At 36.6% G+C, this 22,368-nt stretch overlaps 1 protein-coding gene across 4 annotated transcripts in view; it reads right to left on the minus strand.

The window, feature by feature from the left end:
• The window catches only part of LOC132159696 (tyrosine-protein phosphatase non-receptor type 4-like), a 92,866-nt gene that overhangs the window by 53,372 nt on the left and 17,126 nt on the right, over positions 1-22,368 (minus strand). For 3 of the 4 annotated variants that reach the window (XM_059569271.1, XM_059569270.1, XM_059569272.1), the window contains exons 6-17: positions 22,143-22,187; positions 21,999-22,051; positions 20,359-20,479; positions 20,048-20,135; positions 18,019-18,107; positions 17,813-17,876; positions 17,324-17,496; positions 15,650-15,718; positions 11,103-11,237; positions 10,844-11,002; positions 631-790; positions 474-554 (exon numbers count right to left, since the gene is read on the minus strand). In XM_059569271.1, the coding sequence (XP_059425254.1) occupies positions 474-554; positions 631-790; positions 10,844-11,002; positions 11,103-11,237; positions 15,650-15,718; positions 17,324-17,496; positions 17,813-17,876; positions 18,019-18,107; positions 20,048-20,135; positions 20,359-20,479; positions 21,999-22,051; positions 22,143-22,187 (1,237 nt within the window). The remainder of the gene's footprint in view (positions 1-473; positions 555-630; positions 791-10,843; positions 11,003-11,102; positions 11,238-15,649; positions 15,719-17,323; positions 17,497-17,812; positions 17,877-18,018; positions 18,108-20,047; positions 20,136-20,358; positions 20,480-21,998; positions 22,052-22,142; positions 22,188-22,368) is intronic. The other variant, XM_059569273.1, reaches the window with a different exon arrangement.

Consider the following 22,368-nt stretch of genomic DNA (forward strand, 5'->3'; position numbering starts at 1 on the left):
TTTACATAATGTATCAAAATTATAGAATTTTGTCATAATAATTTAATTATAATTTAATAAAACAAAGAATCTAAAACTGAAAGTATTTTTTTTTTCATTTCATTTATTTTGTATTTAATAAATATACAGAAAGATTTCAGTCATTTTAAAATATATAATTTTATATAAACAATATGAAATATTATTAATTTTGTACCAATTTTAATTATTATATATTATGGTAAACACATATTTGAAACAAGTTGCTATTTGATTATAATTACAAATCTGTAATTGAACAAATCGTATTTGTAAAATGACAAACAATTAAAAAATATAATTCAAAGTTAGCGTTAAATAGCAGTCGATCGCATTTTAGGTACATCTAAACAATTCCAGATACAGAAACCACATGAAGATTTTTTTTTCCGGTTTATGATATTCAATTCCAGCTTCCAAAAAGTGCAGCTGTAGTTGGATAACCAAAAACGCACCTTAACGTTAAATCCAAATCGTCCGTTTTCATCCGGCCTCATTTTAATCAGAACAAGATTATCATGAGGCACGGCTCCATTCTGTGGAAGATAACACAAGTGAATCAAACGATGAACGAGAGATGAACAAACACATGTGAGAAAGTGTTTTCCTCACCATGCTCTTTCCTGACGCCGCAGGTACGTTGTATAGCTCGCTGAGGTGCTCATCCAGCTCGTGCTGAGACTGGGATCTGCCGTTGTGGGTCAGAGGGTCTCTTCTGGACTGTTTTGGGGGCAGAGCCGGCGGCCGCTCGTCTGTCGTCACATCAGGAGACCTGGAAAAACATTCATGCAAAAATGCATTTATAAATACACCACGTATTGCATTTGTGGGCAGTGTAGCTTAGATGTCCGAGTTGGTAACTGCAAGATTCATCAAATAAATACATAAATAACAAATTACATGTTAATAAATAAAAAGTCTGGAAAACACTCGAATGAAGGAGCATTTGTGTAAGTGTTTAGCGCCATCTATTGCATTTTTAGAGAGACAAACATCACACCTGCTCCAATTAATATAGAAACAGACTGTGGAACTTACAGATAAACAGTTAAGCAGTTTTTATACTTAAGATGCACTTATTAAAACCTGTCCAATCTGTTTATCAATTTAGATGCAAGAAAGAATATCTTGAATAAGAATAAGAAAATCCAGTTTGTATAATTTACATACAGTATTCTCAAGCTAAACTAATTGAAATAAAATACTAAAACCATAAATCAATAGATTGATGTTAGGTATTACAATATTATTAATGTATTGTATGAATTATCAATAACTACAGTTACAATTAATAAGCTGAGGTTTCTACTGTAAGAAAATGCTCTTAAAGAGTTAAATCTGGTAGTACCTATTAAATTTAATAACTATATGATAAAACAAACTTCCTAAACTATAAAATTAAGCTTTAAATTTAACATAATAGTTTCTCCAAACAGGTTTTTACGAATTAATAAAACAAATCCTAATGCAGCAAAAACTAAGCAATAAAATCAATAATGAAATGAACAGTAAAAGAAAAGTTAACGTCAATAGCAAGTAATTTTTTACTCTAACACTGTAACATTTATATTATAAGCTGTACATAAAGCGGTGCATTTTAAAATGCATACTGTATATTTACACTTTTGTTTAGTTTTACATTTTTTAGCACTATATATATATGAACATCCAAAGTTAAATATCCAATACAGGCTGATAAATAAGATAAATTTTTTCTTCTTATTATTATTATTTTTAATTTATTAATTTATTTTATTTCCATAATTTTATTTAATTTTTATCTCTTTTTTTTGTGCAATTTTTTTCACGGCAAAATTATAGATATGACAAACTCTGACCTCTCACACATCTTTTCATTTATGAAATTTTCATAACTTTTCCAACTGTGCATGATTTTAGAGTTTAGATTAGAGTTTAAGTAGACAAGTTTGATTCAAAGTTTTTTTTATAGCATAAAAATTGTTTATGTTTTTAAACTATTTATAAAAAAAAGAAAAAAAAATCCCTGAACCCAGAATTTTTCCCCCATATCCGTGGGAACCTTGTGTGTAAGCAGGGATAAACTGAACTGTAAACCATCCAAGGATCATGTGTAAGATGACCAGATTCCTCCAGATTCCCCCATTTTCAGACTTTTCATAAAACGGTGTAGCCTAGGCAACAACGATGATTTATGTTCTGTAAGTAAGTAGCAGGAGGCATGAGCAGCGCTGTATATCTGCTGGGTATTTAGCAAAGATTTCCAACAATTCATCAAAGCTCTGTGTATTTGCATAGCAGGCGAAGAGTATTAAGACCCGGGACTGTTGCTCAGAGAGAAGCCACGTCTGTGGGGACACACACACACACACACACACACACACACACACACACACACACACACACACACACACACACACACACAGGGTCTCATTATGAATGCTCAGATTTCAAGCATGAAAGCCCCTCTGCTCTGCAGTCTACAGACTGCGCTCAGCACCCCGGCCTCCAGGACATTTACATAATAAAAACAAACGAGGCTAAAAAAAATATGCTTTTAGAACGAAGACCAGGATTGTTTGGACTGTCAGGCTGAAGGGAGAGATATCCGATTCGTCTTTTGTGTAATAACTGTGGGTTGTGACAGTTGAATGTGCCCAGTCGAAAACACTGAATATTGTAAAATTATTTTCTTTAACCAGTTGAAATGAATGAAGGTTAGTGTACAGGTTGCCTTATCGCCTTAACATATAAATTTAGACTTGCTTGATACTCAAACATTGTTTTTAAAGATTTGTATTTTTTTTAAAGTTAGATAACTAATAGATTAAATTAATGAAAACTAATAGGGATATTACGATTCACTCAACTCATGGTTCGATTCAATTCACGGTTTTGATTTCACGATACGATTCACAATTATAATTTGTTTTATAAAATGAGATTTAAGAAAAATGATAAATTATGTGTGTCCTTTCATTATTGCTTGGACAAAATGCTGCACGTTTCTCTGTGAAATTAATATATAACACTATAATAATATACTAATAGAGCACTTGCATATTATTGCTCTTTTGTTGGATTTGATTGCTTCTATCGTCCTTATTTGTAAGTCACTTTGGATAAAAGCATCTGCTAAATGATACAATTTAAATATAATGAAAATGTAAATAACAAAACTAAATTGAAATTTTAAAACAAGCCCCAATTCAAATAAGTAACACAAATAAAATAAATCTCTTCATATAAACAAAATAAGGCTTTGCCTGTGCTCTTTCCAATTAAAATGACTAAATGGCAACCAATGCATTTAATCAAGATCCAAACAAAAATGCTGCATACATGCAACATGAGCAGTTTTTAATCTAAATTAGATTGTAAAATGTTTCAATATGAAGCAAACTTTGACTTCAGTTTTGTGAAACTATACATAAAAAATATCTGCATGAAACAAAATAGCAGGCGAGCTTAAAAAGACGCAGATTCACTCTCTGCCAGCAGGTGGCGTTTTAAGCGTTTCCTTGGTTTCTGCTGTAAACAAAGCAGCGATGCACTTATGAACTTTAATATGCATTATACAGAGGCAAGATGAGAAGAAAAAATCCCATCTAAACTTTTCTAAAGACAGTAAGTTCCCCTCTAGTCTCAGCCTCAGATGTCACGCCCACAGACCGTTGGCTGAACCCAAAAACGTGACGCTGAACGAAACGAACCATGATTGGTTGTTTGACATGTCGTTCAAACGGCCTCATGGGCGGGCCTTGGCCAATGAAAGCTTCCATGTATTCCATCAGTTTGAAGGTCTGGCTATGCGAGACTACTTCCCCTCAGACATATATTCATATAAACTCCATCCACTAATGGAATCGCAATTTGTTTAGCATCTCAAACGATTCGAATCATCATATATTTGAATCAATTTTCAATCAGCTCATGGTTAATCATTACATCTCTAAAAACTAATAATGAAAATAGTCTGTATTTTCTGTATTAACTTTTTTTTGCTAAAAATTAGCCTAATAAAACTTAATGTAAAATGATTTTACTAATTATTAACTAAACTACAAGACTGGAAAAATTAGGTGTACAAAAAAAAATCATAATAACGAAAGCCAATAATTTAAATTATGCATAAACTACTAATTTAAGCATCGATTTGAATGTGATAGTTCGGGTCAACATTTAGGATTAACTAAACCACAGCAATAATTAATTAGGTGATCAAATAAATAAAAACTGGCATTACATTTTACTATTATATTTAGGGCCCAAGCACCGCAGAGCGAAGACACTCTTGTAATTGCTCAGTTAATTTAACTGTAAAATCTTACACAAACTGTGAATTTACCCATGTGGCGGGGGGGGGAGGTTCTTTCTCACCTGTTTCTTGTTCCAGTAATTGGCGTGGAGAGAGTATAAAACGCCAGGGGAGACGGAAGCAAGTGAGAGAGAGACGGACTGCTGACGCAAGCCGGAAACGGAAACCAGAAGGAGTAAATCGAAAGTGCTGTGACAACGTGTCAGAATAGAAGTCACCATTTGGTATTTGCAAAGTTTGAGTTATTTTCTCTTTCTGTTTAATAAAGTCCAGCCGACCCCTTTGTCCTCTTCCTTGCCCACACAAACTTACTACACTGGTGCCGAAACCCGGGAAGGAAGAAGGACCGCCGCCGCCGCCATGCAAAGACCGTCCTCCACGCCGCTTGCGGACGTCATCGCTTCCCTCACGGTCCTGCACCGCGAACAACACCAGGCCCTGCTGGACCTGAGGACTGATCAGGAGAGACGATTCCCGGCCGTCGTTCAGGCCCAGCAGGAAGACCGCGAGAGGTTCCGGAGCTGGATTGATCGGGAGGTTCGCACTGAGGCCGCCCGCCGCCCCCTTCCACTGCACAAGATTGGGGCCCAGGACGATCCGGAAGCCTTCCTGGAACTTTTCGAGAAATCGGCGGATGCCTGCGGGTGGCCCTGCGAGCAGTGGCCGGTGCGCCTCATTCCCCTGCTCTCCGGCGAGGCCCAGGTGGCCGCCCAACAACTTCCGGTGGCGAACCTCCTGGTCTTCAACGACCTGAAGAGGGCTATCATCCAGCGGGTCGGCCGGTCGCCAGAGCAACATCGCCAGCGCTTCCGGTCCCTGGACTTGGGCGAGGCCGGTCGGCCCTTCGCTATGGCCCAACAGCTCCGGGACTCCGGCCGCAAGTGGCTACTAGCCGAGGGAAGCGACATGGAGCATGTCGTCGACCTGGTGGTGCTGGAGCAGTTCATCGCTCGGCTTCCCAAAAAGAAGGCCGAGTGGGTCCAGTGCGGAGGGGAGAGTGCTTCCATTTCTCCACTCTCTCCGTGCCAATTCTCCAATCCACTCCCTGCCACTGGGGCGGCGGGTAGGTCTGGGCTGGCCTGTTGGCGTTGCGGGGACCCGGAGCATTTCGTGGACAGGTGTCCAATGATGGAGGTGGGGATGATGATCCGGGTCCCGGACGTCCCACAGGTCACCCCCGGTCAGGCTGGCGAGTACCAAATACCTGTAAATATCAAGGGGGGTACATATCCGGCCTTGGTGGATTCAGGATGCAACCAAACCTCAATCCATCAAAGCCTAATTCAATCGGGGGCATTGGATACAAGCCGCGTGGTTAAGGTGCGGTGCGTACATGGGGATGTGGTGGAGTATCCGGTCGTCCTAATTATGATTCAATTCCGGGGACAAAAGCATAATGTGGAGGTGGCGGTTAGTCCCCACCTCCGGCATCCGATAATTTTGGGAACGAATTGGCCCGCGTTTACAGTTTTATTGGGGTCGTTATGTGCGGATGCCTCTTGGGGAAATAAGGCGCGGAAGGAGACCGCGCGGGTACAGGTGGGGGAAACTGAGCCAGGACCGCTGGGTTCTGCTTCAGGGGAACCGAACGAAATCGTGAGACTGATTCTCTCGGAGCGTGATGACTTTCCTCTGGAGCAGTCTCAGGATGAGACACTAAAACATGCGTTTCAACAGGTCCGCGCCATCGATGGCCAGTCTCTCCAACCTGCCCTCCCGCTCTCCTATCCGTATTTTGCCATTTTAAAAGACCGGTTGTATCGAGTGACCCAAGACGCTCGGACAAAAGTGAATACAACCCAGTTGTTAATTCCAAAAGGCCGCAGGGAAATGCTTTTCCATGCGGCTCATTCTAATCCTATGGCGGGCCATTTGGGACAGGCCGGAACACTAAATCGCCTCATGACCCGTTTCTTTTGGCCGGGCATTCATGACAACGTGCGCAGGTGGTGTGCGTCTTGTCCGGAATGTCAGTTGGTGAACCCACCGGCCGCCCCAAAAGCGCCTTTGCGCCCTCTTCCCTTAATGCAGGTCCCCTTCGAAAGAATTGGAATGGACCTCATCGGGCCATTAGAGTGATCGGCACGAGGACATCGCTTTGCATTAGTCATAGTTGATTATGCAACACGATATCCTGAAGCGGTGGCCCTCCGCAACATTTCCGCTAAAAGTGTTGCGGATGCCCTGTTTCGTCTTATCTCCCGGGTGGGGGTTCCAAAAGAAATCCTCACCGATCAAGGCACGGCGTTTATGTCACGTACGCTACGCGAACTGTACGGGTTATTGGGCATTAAATTGATTCGAACTAGCGTCTATCACCCACAAACCGGCGGCCTGGTCGAACGATTTAATCACACTCTTAAATCCATGATCCGTAAGTTCGTTCACGAAGACGCCAAAAATTGGCATAGGTGGCTAGAGCCCTTGTTATTCGATGTGCGAGAGGTCCCACAAGCCTCCACGGGGTTTTCCCCCTTCGAGCTTCTCTGTGGGCAGAGAGAAATTACAGGCAGAGTTTGGCGACGTTTTCTCGCCCCTACCGGGCCGTATTAACCTTCTTCAGAACCATATCGAGACCGAGCCGGGCATGGTAGTTCGCAGCAGGCCGCATATGCGGCTGCCTACCTGGATGATATCATTATATTTAGTAATGATTGGCAGCGGCATATGCAGCATCTGAGGGCTGTCCTGAGGTCGCTGAGGGGAGCAGGGCTCACGGCCAACCCAAAGAAGTGTGCGATTGGGCGTGTGGAGGTAAGGTATCTGGGCTTCCACTTGGGGCATGGACAGGTGCGTCCCCAAATTGATAAGACAGCCGCTATTGCGACCTGCCCACGTCCCAAGACCAAAAAGGAGGTAAGGCAGTTCTTGGGGCTGGCAGGATATTATAGACTGTTTGTTCCTAATTATTCGGACCTCACCAGCCCTTTGACTGACCTTACTAAAAAGGAGGTGCCCGATACGGTCCAGTGGACGGAGCAGTGTCAGCAGGCCTTTACCCAGGTCAAGGCGGCTCTATGTGGTGGGCTGTTGTTACACTCCCCTGATTTTTCTCTCCCTGTTCTGTTGCAGACAGACACGTCGGACAGGGGGCTGGGGGCAGTCCTGTCCCAGGAGATAGAGGGGGAGGAACGGCCGGTGCTGTACATTAGCTGGAAGCTCTCAAAGAGAGAGGCTAAGTACAGCACCATAGAGAAAGAGTGCCTTGCCATCAGGTGGGCCGTCCTCACCCTCCGCTATTATCTCCTGGGACGGGAGTTCACCCTCTGTTCGGACCACGCTCCGCTGCAGTGGCTCCACCGCATGAAGGATACCAACGCGCGGATCAATCGTTGGTATCTAGCTCTTCAGCCTTTTAAGTTCAAGGTGGTCCACAGGCCGGGTGTTCAGATGGCGGTGGCCGACTTCCTCTCCAGAAATGAGGGGGGGGGGGGGCTGAGTCGGGCGGTGGGGGTATGTGGCAGGGGGGGCGTGGTTTAGCGAAGTCTGCAGCGGGAGAGAGAATCAGGAGACGAGCGGTAAGTGAGTGGTTTGGGCAGAAATTATCATCACCTGTTTCTTGTTCCAGTAATTGGCGTGGAGAGAGTATAAAATGCCAGGGGAGACAGAAGCAAGTGAGAGAGAGACGGCCTGCTGACGCGAGCCGGAAACGGAAACCGGAAGGAGTAAATCGAAAGTGCTGTGACAACGTGTCAGAATAGAAGTCACATTTGGTGTTTGCAAAGTTTAAGTTATTTTCTGTTTAATAAATACGTCAGCAGTCCAGCCGACCCCTTTGTCCTCTTCCTTGCCCACACGAACTTACTACAACCCATTAATTTAACTGTGATAGTTTGCGCAAACATGTTTTTGCGAATGATGAACTAAACTACATGACTGCAATAACTAGGTGATCAAATAAATTAATAACACCGAAAATTGACAATAAATTTCACTAATGATAAATTAAAACATTCTTACACAAATTATGAAAAGTATTCCTACGCAAAACTATAAATTACAAATTACTTTTAAAGTGACAGTTTACCCAAACGTGCTTATACGAATGATTAACTAAACTATACTACAGGGCTCCAAAAACTAGGTATTGCAAATACATAAATTGAATATAATGCAAACTGTCAATAAATGTAAATATTGATTCATTTAAACATAGTTCCACTAAACTATTAAATTACACATTCATTTGAATATTATAGTTTGTGCAAACTAAACTACAGGGCTTCACTTACTAGGAGTTCAAACTGAAAAAATGTTTACATATTAACTCTAAACTTATGAAGTAATTTCTCTTTAAGTCTCTTTAAGACAGTTCATGTCACTCGGCGGCGATCTTTGAAGTGCAACACCTATCTCTTTGAATGGAGAACATCAAGTTCTCCAAAACTATTCACTAAGCTTACGATTAAATTTCATATTTGAAATCACCAAAGAAATCTGACAACAACTTTGTCATAAATGTTGTTTCTTTTCCACAGATAGCTTTATAAAAAGCTTGTTTTTCAGGCTAGATGAACCAGTGTGCATGCACAGTCCTAAGAGCATGTCTCAGAGTGCTGACTGTTTTTATAGCAAGCGTGATTTCTTACGGCAGCTGCAGTGACGCGATGACTTTACTGATTAGCGATTGGATCTTTCATTCAGAAGGCGGGGCTTCCTCTGATTCAGCAGACATATTATGTGTTGCATTTTTCCCGATTCAAAACTATACGAATGACATATCTTGGGTATTCTATAGTCTTCGGTCATTTTAATTTGCCCATGCATCGTGTTGCATCGTGTTTATGTGAATGATTACAAAAACAAAGCAATAAAAATGACTACGAAAACCATTACCATTACATTCTAACATTTACTTTTTAAATCCTTTGCACACAAAATCTACAGTGTACACTTAACCAAACGAAAATCTAGCAATGATATCATTGTCATATTTGCATATGAATTTTAATTGGACCTTACTTTCTTCCAATTATATACATACTGAATTGTTCAGGCTATTCCTGCTTACATCTACTGAATTTTGAACTTAACTGTGATTCATCTACCGCCACATTTCACCTAACAAGCAAAGCTATTTTTTTTTTTGCATAATCAGGTGAAAAAAGAGATAAGAAGCAAGAATCTTCAAAACTCTAATCTTTACGTAGAACATGAGAACTCCACATCAAAGAGCAATCGAGGCACACGATGAACTGGACAGACTAGATCTGGAAATTCTGACATTGCGAAATGAGATGGCATGATCTGAGAAAGGAAATGCGTGGTCGCAGATTATTCCAATGGAAAATGGTGCTGGGTTTATCAGAGTAAATTCAATCAGTCGTGCCACCGTAACACACTGAACTGTGCCCACCACAAAGCTGAAAGCAATTTCCCCTGGTTCAAACGCTCGCCGTTTCTCAAACTGAAATGTGTGTGAAAAACAGTGTCGAACCACGAAAGTGTCATTTCGTCAGAGGTGTGTGGTCACACAATATTAAACCTCAGGTTGCTAGCGAGAGTGTGCGTCTAATATGTGATGCTAAAATAAGAACGGCATTTCGCAGCGGAAACTTTGATGACTCAAAGTGTGTCAGTCCAGCCCTTGTGTGCTGAAAACACATCACTGGGTAGACCAGAATCTAGAATACTGAATACAAATAATCAAATGATCCAACTGCACATGAAAGGATGAAAAGGCTAATAGAGAAGTCATTATTATACCAAGTAGAATTTTTACAGGAAACACACAGGCAAACATAAATACAATGTGGATGTTTTAGCATCATATCATTTAGCTTAGTAGCTGCACTGGGGGGAAGATTCATGTGGCTTAATTTCACAATAGGCTGAAACACACTGCCAAACAACAAAGTAACCAAGGCCAAAAAACAAAAAACCAAAACAAACGTCTTAGGTTGATAATAAAAAGATATTGTCAAAAAAATTGAGTTGTATGAAACACTTAAGAGGATGAAAGTTTGTGATGAACAGATGTATGCCTTTTACATGCAGACATAAACTATAAATTGACATATTAAATTGAATGCAATGGTTTATGCCAACTGAAAACTGAAAATTAACTAAGGGTTTTTACAATTATATTGTAACATTTAGATTTCATATGTAATCGTTTTATATATATATATATATATATATATATATATATATTTTTTTTTTTTTTTTTTTTTTTTTTACAAATGATTAACAAAATGTTAGGGCTACAAATACAAAGCAATAAAATCTATAAATATGTATTTGAACCTTTTTAGACTAAATGTTTTACAACCATCAACTTGACACACTGTAAAAGAAATACTGGAGATAAAATTGGATTTAATAAATCATTAAATTAATTTAAAAAAAAATTCTAAACAGTTTAAAAGTTACAAAGTTTACTATAAGAACTTTCACTATACAAAAATACAACATTGTCATATTCGCATACTGAATTGTGATTGTTTTTTTCCTGAGTTCTGGAATAGAATAAAAATATGTGATAATGAGCACAGTTTCACTTATATTGACCGAAAGTTCAAAACTCACGGTGTCGAGTCCAGACTGATGCTGTTGGCCTGTGTGGAGGATGCAGACTTGTGATTGCTGAACGTCTGGCATGGCGAGTCATCGATCACGTGATCAACTAGGTGGCCAATGGAGGAAGGCCTGACCCGCGCCCCGTCTGTGGTGAACACTGAGTTACTGCTGAGTAAAGAAAGAAACGAAAAACATAAATGGAGCGCTAACCCACAGACTGGGTGAACTTGTGTTATGTGGGTTAGTATGTGAGTGTGTGTTAACTCACTGATCGGGCGAGTCTGGTGGGGAACGGTTCGGCAGACTCTGAGTCTCTAGCCGGTCGTCCGAGAGGGAATTCCTGCTGACGGTCTCCCAGTCCAAACCGCTCATCAGTCTTCTGACCAGAGGCTTGCTCGGCGACCTGGAAACACATTCGATTCACAACAGATCCATCAACCAGAACCACAAGAAACAATGGAAGTCAATTTCTAATGTAAAATTTAATACAAACTTTTGCATTTGTAAAACAATGTAAAGTCCCACTTTATATTAGGTGGCCTTAACTACTATGTACTTACATAAAAAATAAGTACAATGTACTTATTGTGTTCATATTGTATTGTAAAACACTTTTGCTGCTATTGAGGTGGGATAGGGGTAAGGTTAGGGAGAGGGTTGGAGGTATGGGTAAGTTTAAGGGTGGGTTAAGGTGTAAAGTATGGGTCAACAGTGTAATTATAAATGTAATTACAGAAATTAAATACAGATGTAATTACATGTAGTTTTTAAAAAAAATATAAGTACAATGTAAAAACATGTATGTACACAATAAGTACATTGTACTAAATTATTAATTAAAATCTAAGTACATAGTAGTTAAGGCCACTTATAAAGTGGGTCCCAATGTAATCACTACTCAGGGCTCCAGACTAACATTTGAGAGCAGGGGCACCAGCAGCACTAATTTTTACAGATGGTGGTGCCAGAAGCATATTTGGTAGCGCTGGGAGTGGTATGTGGGGGTATTCATAACAAAAGAACATTTCATTGTAAAATTACTATTGTTTTGCATTAAAAGGGGCAGTTACTAATAATATTTCATTTTCATTTCTTGTTTATTTTTCTTTTGTTTATCGTTTATACAGATCTGACAGTAAAGCACTAAGCTCGAGTTAAGATGTATACAAAATTTACTTTTTTTTAACAGCCGTAACAGGTGCAAAATCTACTTTTTATGTACAGAAAATGTATACATTCCACTCTTATTAAATGATCCATTATTTTTCCAGCATATGGAACTGACCAACTTCAGCGATTATGTGTGATTTAGTAGCAAATTGAAGAGAAGTTTGTGACTTATCTTACTTCATACACAAAAAAAGTGTAGAATTATGACCAAATCTGATTTCTTGATTTTATAATTTCAGAATATAGAGAAAAAGTAGAAATGAATGACTAATAAGCCAATAAGTGCTCCTCTGCTGCTGTCTACTGGTAATAATTGTGATTTGATGTATTTTTTTAATTTTACATGTTTGTCTACCACAAATATATTTTGTTCATCCCATTAAAAATAACATTCAAACTGGATCATCTTAGAGCTTTAAAGTGCTGGAAATAGTTGTGTGAAATGCTTAAAAAAGTCATCGAAAAGTGCTTGAATTTCAAGGTTTTACAAACCCTGAACTTAATGATATAATGACTATTTCTACCACAACATCACGGTTACAGTTAGCGTTACCGCTTCTGGTTTCCTGATGCATGTCAACGCTGTTTATAACTCCCGGGTAAAGCTGTTCTGAGCTTGGACAAGTTTGTTTGCGTTGTGGTCTGAGCTGCGCAGCTGAAATGTAGCACGGTTTAGATTCGCTTTCGTTTTGTTTGGCGTTTGATGTTTCTCAAATCCAACAGAAATGGAAGAGCTTATGAGTTGGGCAAAGCGGTGGTCACACCAGTGCGACCGTCCACAAAAATTAGTCGCAACAGCAAATTTACGCAAAAATGTGACCATTTGGTCGCAGTCTAGAGCCCTGTTACTGCTGTGGCCTTGACATAAAACAACATGCCACATTTGACATAACGATTACAATTTCAATTGGTAATCCTTATAAACTTTATTACAATTTATTTGACAGCAAAAATGCCCTTTACATATAGTTTACAAACAATCACTCTTTCCTGTTATCTTTGGTTCATACACATGCGACTCTTTCAAAAGTCTTGGTTATCGTAAACTTTAGGAATATTGTGATAAGCCCAACTATTTCAAATTTAACGTTGATTTAAAATATCTAAATAAACAAGGTTCATTTTACACATTTCAAAAGCAAGTCTGCGATGAGCAAACACTAGTTTACAAACAAACAATGCATTTGCGGTTACATCTATTACGACTGAATACCTTAAACCTTTTATAACAAAGTACCTTGTAACATAAACGTTTAAAATTCAAACTTGATTTTCGCAATTTTGCGATATTTTATAGGAAAACAATGAAAACAAAAGTAAGCATTCCTGTTACGATGTTCACATGCTACGTCTAAAAACTATAAATAAAATGTAAAACCTGTTTTTTTTCATATCCGAATGTTATTTACAAAGAAATTGCTCTTTTCTGTTACCTTAAGCTACTTTTTACTGACCAGAACATTGTTGATGAACGCCACAAACACTAGTTTATAAACAAACAATCTTTCCTTTTAGGTTGTTTGTTGTAGCTACTTTTAAAAACTTTTAAGAAACTGCCCAGAAACATTCCAGAAAATTTAAGAAAGAAATCTTAATGAATTTCATACAAATATTTAGAAAACAAAGGACCAATTTTAACTTAGTCTCTGATATTTTTTTTTTTTTGAATTTACGTAAACGTAAAAAACAACATTTTACACAAGATTTTTTTGTTTTAGATGGTCAAAACAACAAACTAACAAGCTTTTTTTGCTACTATGTCTAAAAACCTTGAACATATTCTAACAAAGTGCCCTGAAACATTTCTCAAAGGTAAAAGAAAGACACCTTACTGGTTTTTGTACACTATAAATACTATGAAAAACGTTTGCATTTCAACTCATTCTGCGACATTTAGCACTTAGCATTTACATGAAACATTTTACACATTACAATGCCCCCCCCCCAAAAAAACCACATAAAATATTATTAGTATTACACCAATACTAGTTTGCAAACATTGTTACGTATACTCCTAAAAAGCATAAATATCAAACAGATTTTTAAACACGTTTTCGTAAAAAAGCATCCCACTAGTTCACAAAGAAATTGCTCGTCTGTTACACTAAACCACTCATTAAAAAAACATACTAGATTTTTATAGTTGCACTACACAAACACTATTTAAAAAAAAATAATAATCTTAATGAATTTCATACAAATATTTCGAAAAACATACCAATTGTAACAATGTTTTATAATTTTTTTAACATTTAAATAAACCAACCTGGCACATTATACAACGATTTTTGTTTTATATCGTGAAACAACCCATCATGTTTTCCTGCTACGTTTGTACACACGCTACATCTAAATATCCTGAGCATTTTCTTAAAAAGTGCCCTGAAACATTCCTCAAAAGTAACTTATTGGATTTCGTACATTTTATAAATACTGTTAAAAACATTTCCATTTCAACTCATTCTGTGATAATTAACATAAACCACCATGAACGTAAAAATGTAAAAAAGCAACATATTTTTTCCAATGAAAATATCAGAAAAAAGTAGCAAGAAATACACTAACACTAGTTTACCCTTTCCGGCTGCGATCTTCGTACACAGGTTGCTCTTAAAAACCACAATCATCTACTTTGAAATACTCCTCAAAAGCAACGTGTCAAACTTTACAAAATTATCACACCCTTCACAGAGAAAAGGTCGGCGTAGTCAAAAAGAAATACCTCCTAGAAGTATGATGAACCATAAATCGTAGTTTAACTTTCAGCCTCAGCATCTTCGAAGCAAACGTCTGAGTGTGTTTTCACAAACATGTGCATGACATGTGCACACCCTTCACAGCCGTGTGCTACAACAGCCCTGCTTACACTTCCTGTGTTTGGGTGTCGTTCTGAGAACATATGACCACATAATGATACACACACACATATATACACACTGACACCTAACACCACAGGGATCGAGATAGGTGGGAGCCTTTCCATAATGCAACACACCAAAACCCATACATCGGCATATACGGTTAAATATAGCCTATTTATAGGTATATTAAAACATAGCTTTTCAGATATAACTATTAAGAATATCCATGTCAGTGTCTATAGTGTGGTGAACCAGGGTTATTATAGTTAACTAGGACCCAAAACCATACAAATATACTTTTGTTGCTTCAAATAAAACATTAACAGAAACAAAATAAAATATAAAAACTCATAAAAAACAAACAATAAATATAAATAAATATAAATGTAAATAAATACAAATATAAATAAATATATATATATATATATATATAAAATCAACCAGTTGTCCAGGAAACATTTCCACTTTTAAATTTATTTTAACTTGATATATTAAAAAAAACTTAACACTAAAAATAAAAAGCTTACATATTGAAAACTGTGTAGACATTTTTAAAAAACAAGAAATAAATAAATAAAGCTAATTAAATGTAAAATGCTAAATAAAAACTAATTTAAAATACTAATAAAAATTCTCAAAGATCCTAAAATAACACTGCTATGAACAAATAAACACAATGGTTAAGTATTACTACCGGATAACTTTTTACTTCCAAATAGATACGTAATGCATTTTGCTTGCACAAGTTATTTCCTCGCTTACTGGTTATTAAAAAGTGTGTTACCTTGCAAAAACTCTGTTCTTGTTGCCTCTTTCCTTTCCGTACTGTACAGACTGCGCCTCTGTCCTCCCACTGAAAAAAATCCAGAATATAGTGTCACTGTTGGCTCTCAAAACCCCATTTTTGCAAGAATCACTAGAGATAACTGTGCAACAGATGAGAAAATTACTTAAAGTTGTGACCAAAACTGGAGAAACAACCAATAACTTAATAATAGTGGCAGGTGATATAGCTTCACTGTACAATTCCAGCTTTTCGATTCAATTCAGTATAATATTTTGATATGTATGCATTTAATACAAGCAAAATTACTTAAAATACTTTACAAACTTTACTTAACTAACTTAACTTACTAAAAATACTAACTTTACTTAACATACTTTACTTACTTGACTTGCACTGAAAATCCTTTACCTAATTTGATGTTTCTGGTTATAAATGTAGACATATTACTCTAGTTATGCTATATTGTCACCAAATCTAAGCTTAACCCAAGCATATGCATGTTTTTGAGTGAAGAAAAAGCACAATTTGTGTATAACTTCAGCGATGTTCACTCAAAAATGGTCCATAAGCTCAGATCAGTGAGGCCTATGATCAATCAGTTCAAAAAAAGAAAAGAAATAGGGTTAAAGTATCTATATGTATGTACCAAGTTAACAAAACAAACCAACATTGAGCATACCTTAATTTTTTTAAATGCCCAAAATTGAAAGATTTATGATAAAAAAAGAAACAATTAATGACTGATAATGAATAGCTAAACCAGTGTTTTGAACCAGCTTACTGAATTCATTCAGATCATATGAGCTGATTTGCACATTCCCATACTTGCAAGTCACAAAACAAGGAGAAAAGATTAAGAAAATAATTTGTTATTGGTTTTCTTGCATAAAATGATCAGGTGGGACATCTAGTCTATAAACGGGAGGTTCAAAATGCCATGGCCTGCTCATATATCCACTACATACTAGGGCTGCACAATTCATCAAAATAAAATCACAAAGTCAATAAATCGCGATTAGGCAGAAGCAGTGATTGTCATGCGTATCTTTCACTGCAGCTGAATAAACAGAAGATTTAACTGCTTTCATTGATTTAATGTTACTAATAAACACACGACGGGTTCTTATTATTATAATTTTCATCTTTATAAAGTATATAATGAAATGCTAATCGACATAGCCTTTATCACTGCTTGGAATACAATGAAATATCGTGTGCCTTAATTATTCAGTTTAATTATTCAGAAGCCACATCATCTCACAGAAGGATTTATTTCAAACACTCGACCGGCGAATTTTGAGTTGAAACGTTTTTACATGTTGTATTTTCACGTGCTCTCAGATGAAGCAGCATTTAATACACAGAGCCATAGTTCACTGAGAAGATACGCAAACAGCTGTCATTATCGTGATAACGATTTCGTAATCCTACAATTATATCGTCTGCAAATATGAACGCGATTTCGCATAGCTTGTCAGAGAACTACGGCTCTGTGTAGTAAATGCTGCTCCACCTGAAAACAGATGATGGAGATTTACTACTAATCATAGAACCGGCTTTACTGACTAAATGTGCGTGACAATCACGATTAATCACGTTCGATTAACCGTGCAGCCCTACTGCATACCAAAAAAAACAACAGACGAGTTCAGACTCTTCTAACGTTCTCACCAGTAGCGAAACTTGGATCCGAGGGTGAAGTACTGCAGGAAGAGGTTTCTCTCCGGAGGAACGGGCCGCTCCAGTCTGAAGAACGTGTGATGCTCCACGCAGGCCTTCCATAAGTTCTTACAAGCTCTGTAGTTCATCATGTTGAAACCCAATAAAGATTCTCTGTTCTCAGTCTGTGAAACACGTTAGGAAAAAAAAAAAACACAAAAAAGAGGAAACCGAGAAAAAAAATGGTTTGTTGAGTTCAGAGTAGATTTTAGCAAATGATCTATTTAAGCATGTAACAGATTCAGTTGTTAGTACCAATAACAATTTAGCAATTTGTATTTTTGATACAACAGCAAAATATGTGATTTCAAATTTAAACCCTTTAAATATCAATTAAATTGTAGTCTTCAGTTATTTCTCAAGTAAACAGCAGATAATAATGAACACAATAATCTAGTAAAGAGAGTTTAAATGAAAACAAATGCATAATTTTGTACATACCAGTTCTTTTCTTAGTTGTATAAAAAACTGTTTAGATTTAAAAGATATTTTTACAATTTTCAACCTGAAATACAAAAAAAGAGAGGGAAGGGGACATAAAAGATTAAACAAATTCGCATCCACAAGCTGTCAGTTGTGTTTATTTCAATGAAATTCCCCATTTAAATCAGGTCTAAGGAGAAGTCCACAGCTAAAATGACACTCACCATGGAAAGTGGTTGACTCGTACCCTGTCCTTATAGACGGAGATGCCGGCAGACAAAACTCCGACGTAAATCTCTGTGTTACAGTGGTCCTGAAATCATCAAGAGTTGGAAACCATAAGGATGCAGTTTCCATGGCAAAATCAAAACCATTTTGTTTCAAAGGGTGCTTAAACTTTTGGTTCACTTAAGAAGGGATGCTTATACTGGTTTTGATATCGACCAATAACGCTAGATGGATTGAACAGTTAAAAGATACAACAGATGACAAAACACTATAACGACTGAACAAATACCTTAATCAACATACTAGCGATGTACGAAAATAATACTACTGCTTTCTACTTCAAACTTTCACATTTATTTATTTTTTCATTTATTTTTAATTAATTGTAAAATTTACTAGCAATTTAAAAATGTAAACTTTTTTCAGCTAGAATAAAATAAGTCTAGTCAGTAACATTTTGATGTACAGTCAAAAATTATTTAGACACCGGATATAATTTTTTATATTGTTTTTATTAGTCGGAACAAGACACTATAGTTAATTTTTTTAAATATGGATAGCAAAATAAAGTGAACTGACACATTGCACCCAACATTTTTTCATACAATGGACTACCAGTAAAATGTAAACAAATTTGTAACCAAAACCTTTGAAACCAAACCCAAAAATTTGGAACCAAAATATTATTCAGACACTTTGACCTGGCCATGTTTTCTTAAATTGCTAAAGAATTACACTGATTTATTAGGCCTTATCACAATAAACAATATAAAAAAACAAACCCTAAAAACTAACAAAACAAAGCATCAAAACACTAAAAGCACACACACACACACAAAAAAACCAGAACAAAAATTTACATAAAAAAAAAAACTGAAAAAAAAACAAGAAAAAAACTAAACAAATATAACACATAAAAATAAATAAATAAATAAATAAAGCAAAACATGAAAGAAAACAAGGGTGCATCCCTAGTTTTAAGTGAGAGAAGACATCATCAAACCTCTAGTGTTTGTTTTTTGTATATACTGTAGTACTAAACATTTGAAGTGGACCAAAAAAGTTCATCAAAGTTGTCCTAAGAGAAGAACGCATTTTGATTTGAGGTTTTAGGACAACTCTGATTAAAGGTTTTAATCTAGGGGGGAACCATAGGCGGGAGGGTCGCCCGGCGGCTGCAGTCGTCTCTCATTTTGGTGGCGTTTTGTGCTGTTGGTGCAGTGCTCGTGTCGCGGTTTTCGACAGCGGTAAAGTTAGTTTGACATTTGACATTCATTAGACATTAGTTTTTTTTGCCAATTAAACTCTTTGCGGCTGTTATGTTTTGAGCCCAAACTAACTCAGATAGTTATAAATATATGGCCTTTACGTTGCACAATGCTTGATTTCTAGGGGGGAAAAAAATTTAAATTAACCATTTCAATTAATTAAACAATTTAACTACATGACATTATAATATAAAACCAATTAATAAAATATTCACAAAAACATCCCTGTTATTGCACAAAGTTCTGTTTTTTGAATAACCGTTTTATGTGTTTTATAATAACTTTTAAATGTATGCAATAATATAAATCCATTAAACGACAAAACCATTGGATCTAAACTTGTCAGACCAACTGTAAAATATACAGAATATTATTCAGTATAATGCTCAAGGCTTAGTTTTTCAGATAATGCCTTTATTGTTTTTATATATAAGATACTGAGTCCATATTTTCCAAATGTTTTATATACTGTACCCACTTTAATTAAACTCTGACATTGTAGGAGATAAAGGTATCAATATATTCAGACTATTTTTCTTTATAATCCACAAGGCTTGGTTTTTCAGATTATGCCTTTATTGTTTTTATATTGTTTTATTGTCGCAAGAATATCGCATTGCAACCCAAGTATTGTGATATGTATCATATCGCCAGATTCTTGGCAATACACAGCCCTATTTTGATCCGCTTCAAATGTTGACTACTAAATATGAAACAGGAAGGGCAGACGGCGGGGTAAGATGGGCCAGTCACTCACCCGAGCATAGTGCAATTCCACGCCATACAGCTCCAGCGTCCGTGCAGCATTCAAGTAGTTAAACTCGGACTGAGCTGGTGTGAGTCCACTGCATAAGAGAGAGAGACTCAATCTCACAGATCCACAAACAATGAACCGCCTTGTTCCACAAATCTGTCCATGTGTGTTTGTGTGTGTGTGTGTGTGTGTGTGTGTGTGTGTGTGTGTGCTCAGCTGTGACCCTTTGTTCCTCAGTCTCCGCTGACACTCAGTTAAATATAAGAATCTTTAACACACTGGAGGATTCCATGGACATGTCTGTTGTCTCTTACTTGTGCTCTTGGTGAAGTTTGGCGACCTCTTTCTCAAAGTCCTGCGGTGGGTTGGGAATGAAGCTGTACTCGGAGAGGTACCCAGGCAAATGTTCGGAGTGACTGTGGTCCCCCAGCTCAGCTGAAACACAAAACAGCCCAAGAATCCATGTGTGCATGTCTGTCAGCGTGAGACATGGGGCAAAATGTGTCCTTCACCCTTTCAAAGAGTCAGACTTCCAGTTTCCTCCTGATCTAAGTGAGCAGACTGACTCATTCGGTCTACTGCAAACTCAACAGAAATTATACTGAAAACGGTTAACTTTCTTAAAATAGTTTGAAAGTTATTCCCAAAACAAAATTAAATTTTTGATGATACTGACAAAGTTGATAATTTATATAAAAAATATTTAATGCCGTTGCATAAACCTAATAAAATAAGTACTAATAATTAATATATTAATCTAACATGAATTACTACAAAAAATGTAAATACTAAAAATAAAGTTTTATGTACATTTATCTTAACATTATAAATTAAAGCATTAAACAATCTGACACAATTTTTTCAAAAAGTAAAATAAATGTACTTGAGGCTTTTAGTTTTTTTTTTCTTTTGAGAAAATAGTTTTACGCTTCAAATTATGTTGTTGAGATAAATCGACTTTATTTATTTTTAATGTTTCATCTCAATATTGTACAGCGGTAATTTTGCACAATTAAAAAAAAGAAATCTTCAAAAAAAATTAAACTCTAAAATTAAAGCTGCAAGTATATTTATCTTGACATTATCATTTGTAGCATTAAATAATATTGTAAAATTTTCTCAAAACAAAAACAAAAAAATAGTTGTACAGGAAGTACATTTATCTTAACACTATAACTTGAAGAATGAAAGAATAAGACAGATATACATTTAGAAATTTAATTAAACCGTGTTATTAAACTATTTGTATTGTTATTTTAGTTTTTTTTTTTTTTAAGTCAGCACTAAATTGGTAATCAAAAACTTGGAAATCTAGGCAGAAATAAATTTGCACAACAAAACAACAACAACACAAAATAAAACTTAAAGCCAAGAATGAATACATAATTATACAACAGCCAATGCCTAACAAAAATAGGAAACTTATGCAACAAGTTATACCATTCCATAATAATCAAATATAAAGTTACTAGTAAAACACACCAGCTGTGGTGAGTGTAATATGACCGGTTACCACAACAGATTGGTAATTATGTAATAAATCTGCACTGGACACATTTTTCAGCCTTATTACTGGAAATGGGTCAGTCAGGGACAGGAAAGAGACAAAAGGCAGATCGTGGACTATCTGGCAAAGTGTAGAGCTTTTGTTCATCCTGTGTGGATGGTTATATCACCAACCAAACAAAACACACAGGTCAGAGAGTTTAAAATCAGTTCCTCAAAACCTGCTTCATTCAAATTGATGTGTAAACCATCACGGATGGCAAGCACGTACTTAGGAGAATGGATTAATTTACAGAATTAACATTTAAAATAAAAAACACCTGATTAACAGAAAACCTCATTACAGATTCCTCATGTTTATTTGCTATTACCATGCTTTTTAGACATTGGCATTGAAAAACCCATAGGACCACTAATTGTTTGTGCATAAATAAGCTGTAATACTTACCCTGAACAGCATAAGAAGCCAGAAGAACTGCAGTATTTTGTGGGCAAGGAAGTCTAGCAGAGAAACAGGAAGTCAAGTGTTATATGAGATTTGCTTTTGGAGGGAAAATAAATAGGTTTTAATAAATAAATTGTATAAGCTCACCTGCCACTCAGAATATCCTGCTTCAGTTGCAAAAAGTACAAATACCTGCAACAAATAAACATCACAAACAAAATGATTGTTAGATCCATAATAGGCATACAGACAGAGAAAATGTGTTATTTTGTACTATTTACACAGATATTTAAGTGACTTAAGTTATGTAAATATATAATATATTATACTTAGAATTTTGCAAATCTTGGTAGCAACTGATTACATGTAATCT

This window comes from Carassius carassius, chromosome 16 (assembly GCF_963082965.1).
Source record: "Carassius carassius chromosome 16, fCarCar2.1, whole genome shotgun sequence".
NCBI classification, from domain to species: Eukaryota; Metazoa; Chordata; class Actinopteri; order Cypriniformes; family Cyprinidae; genus Carassius; species Carassius carassius.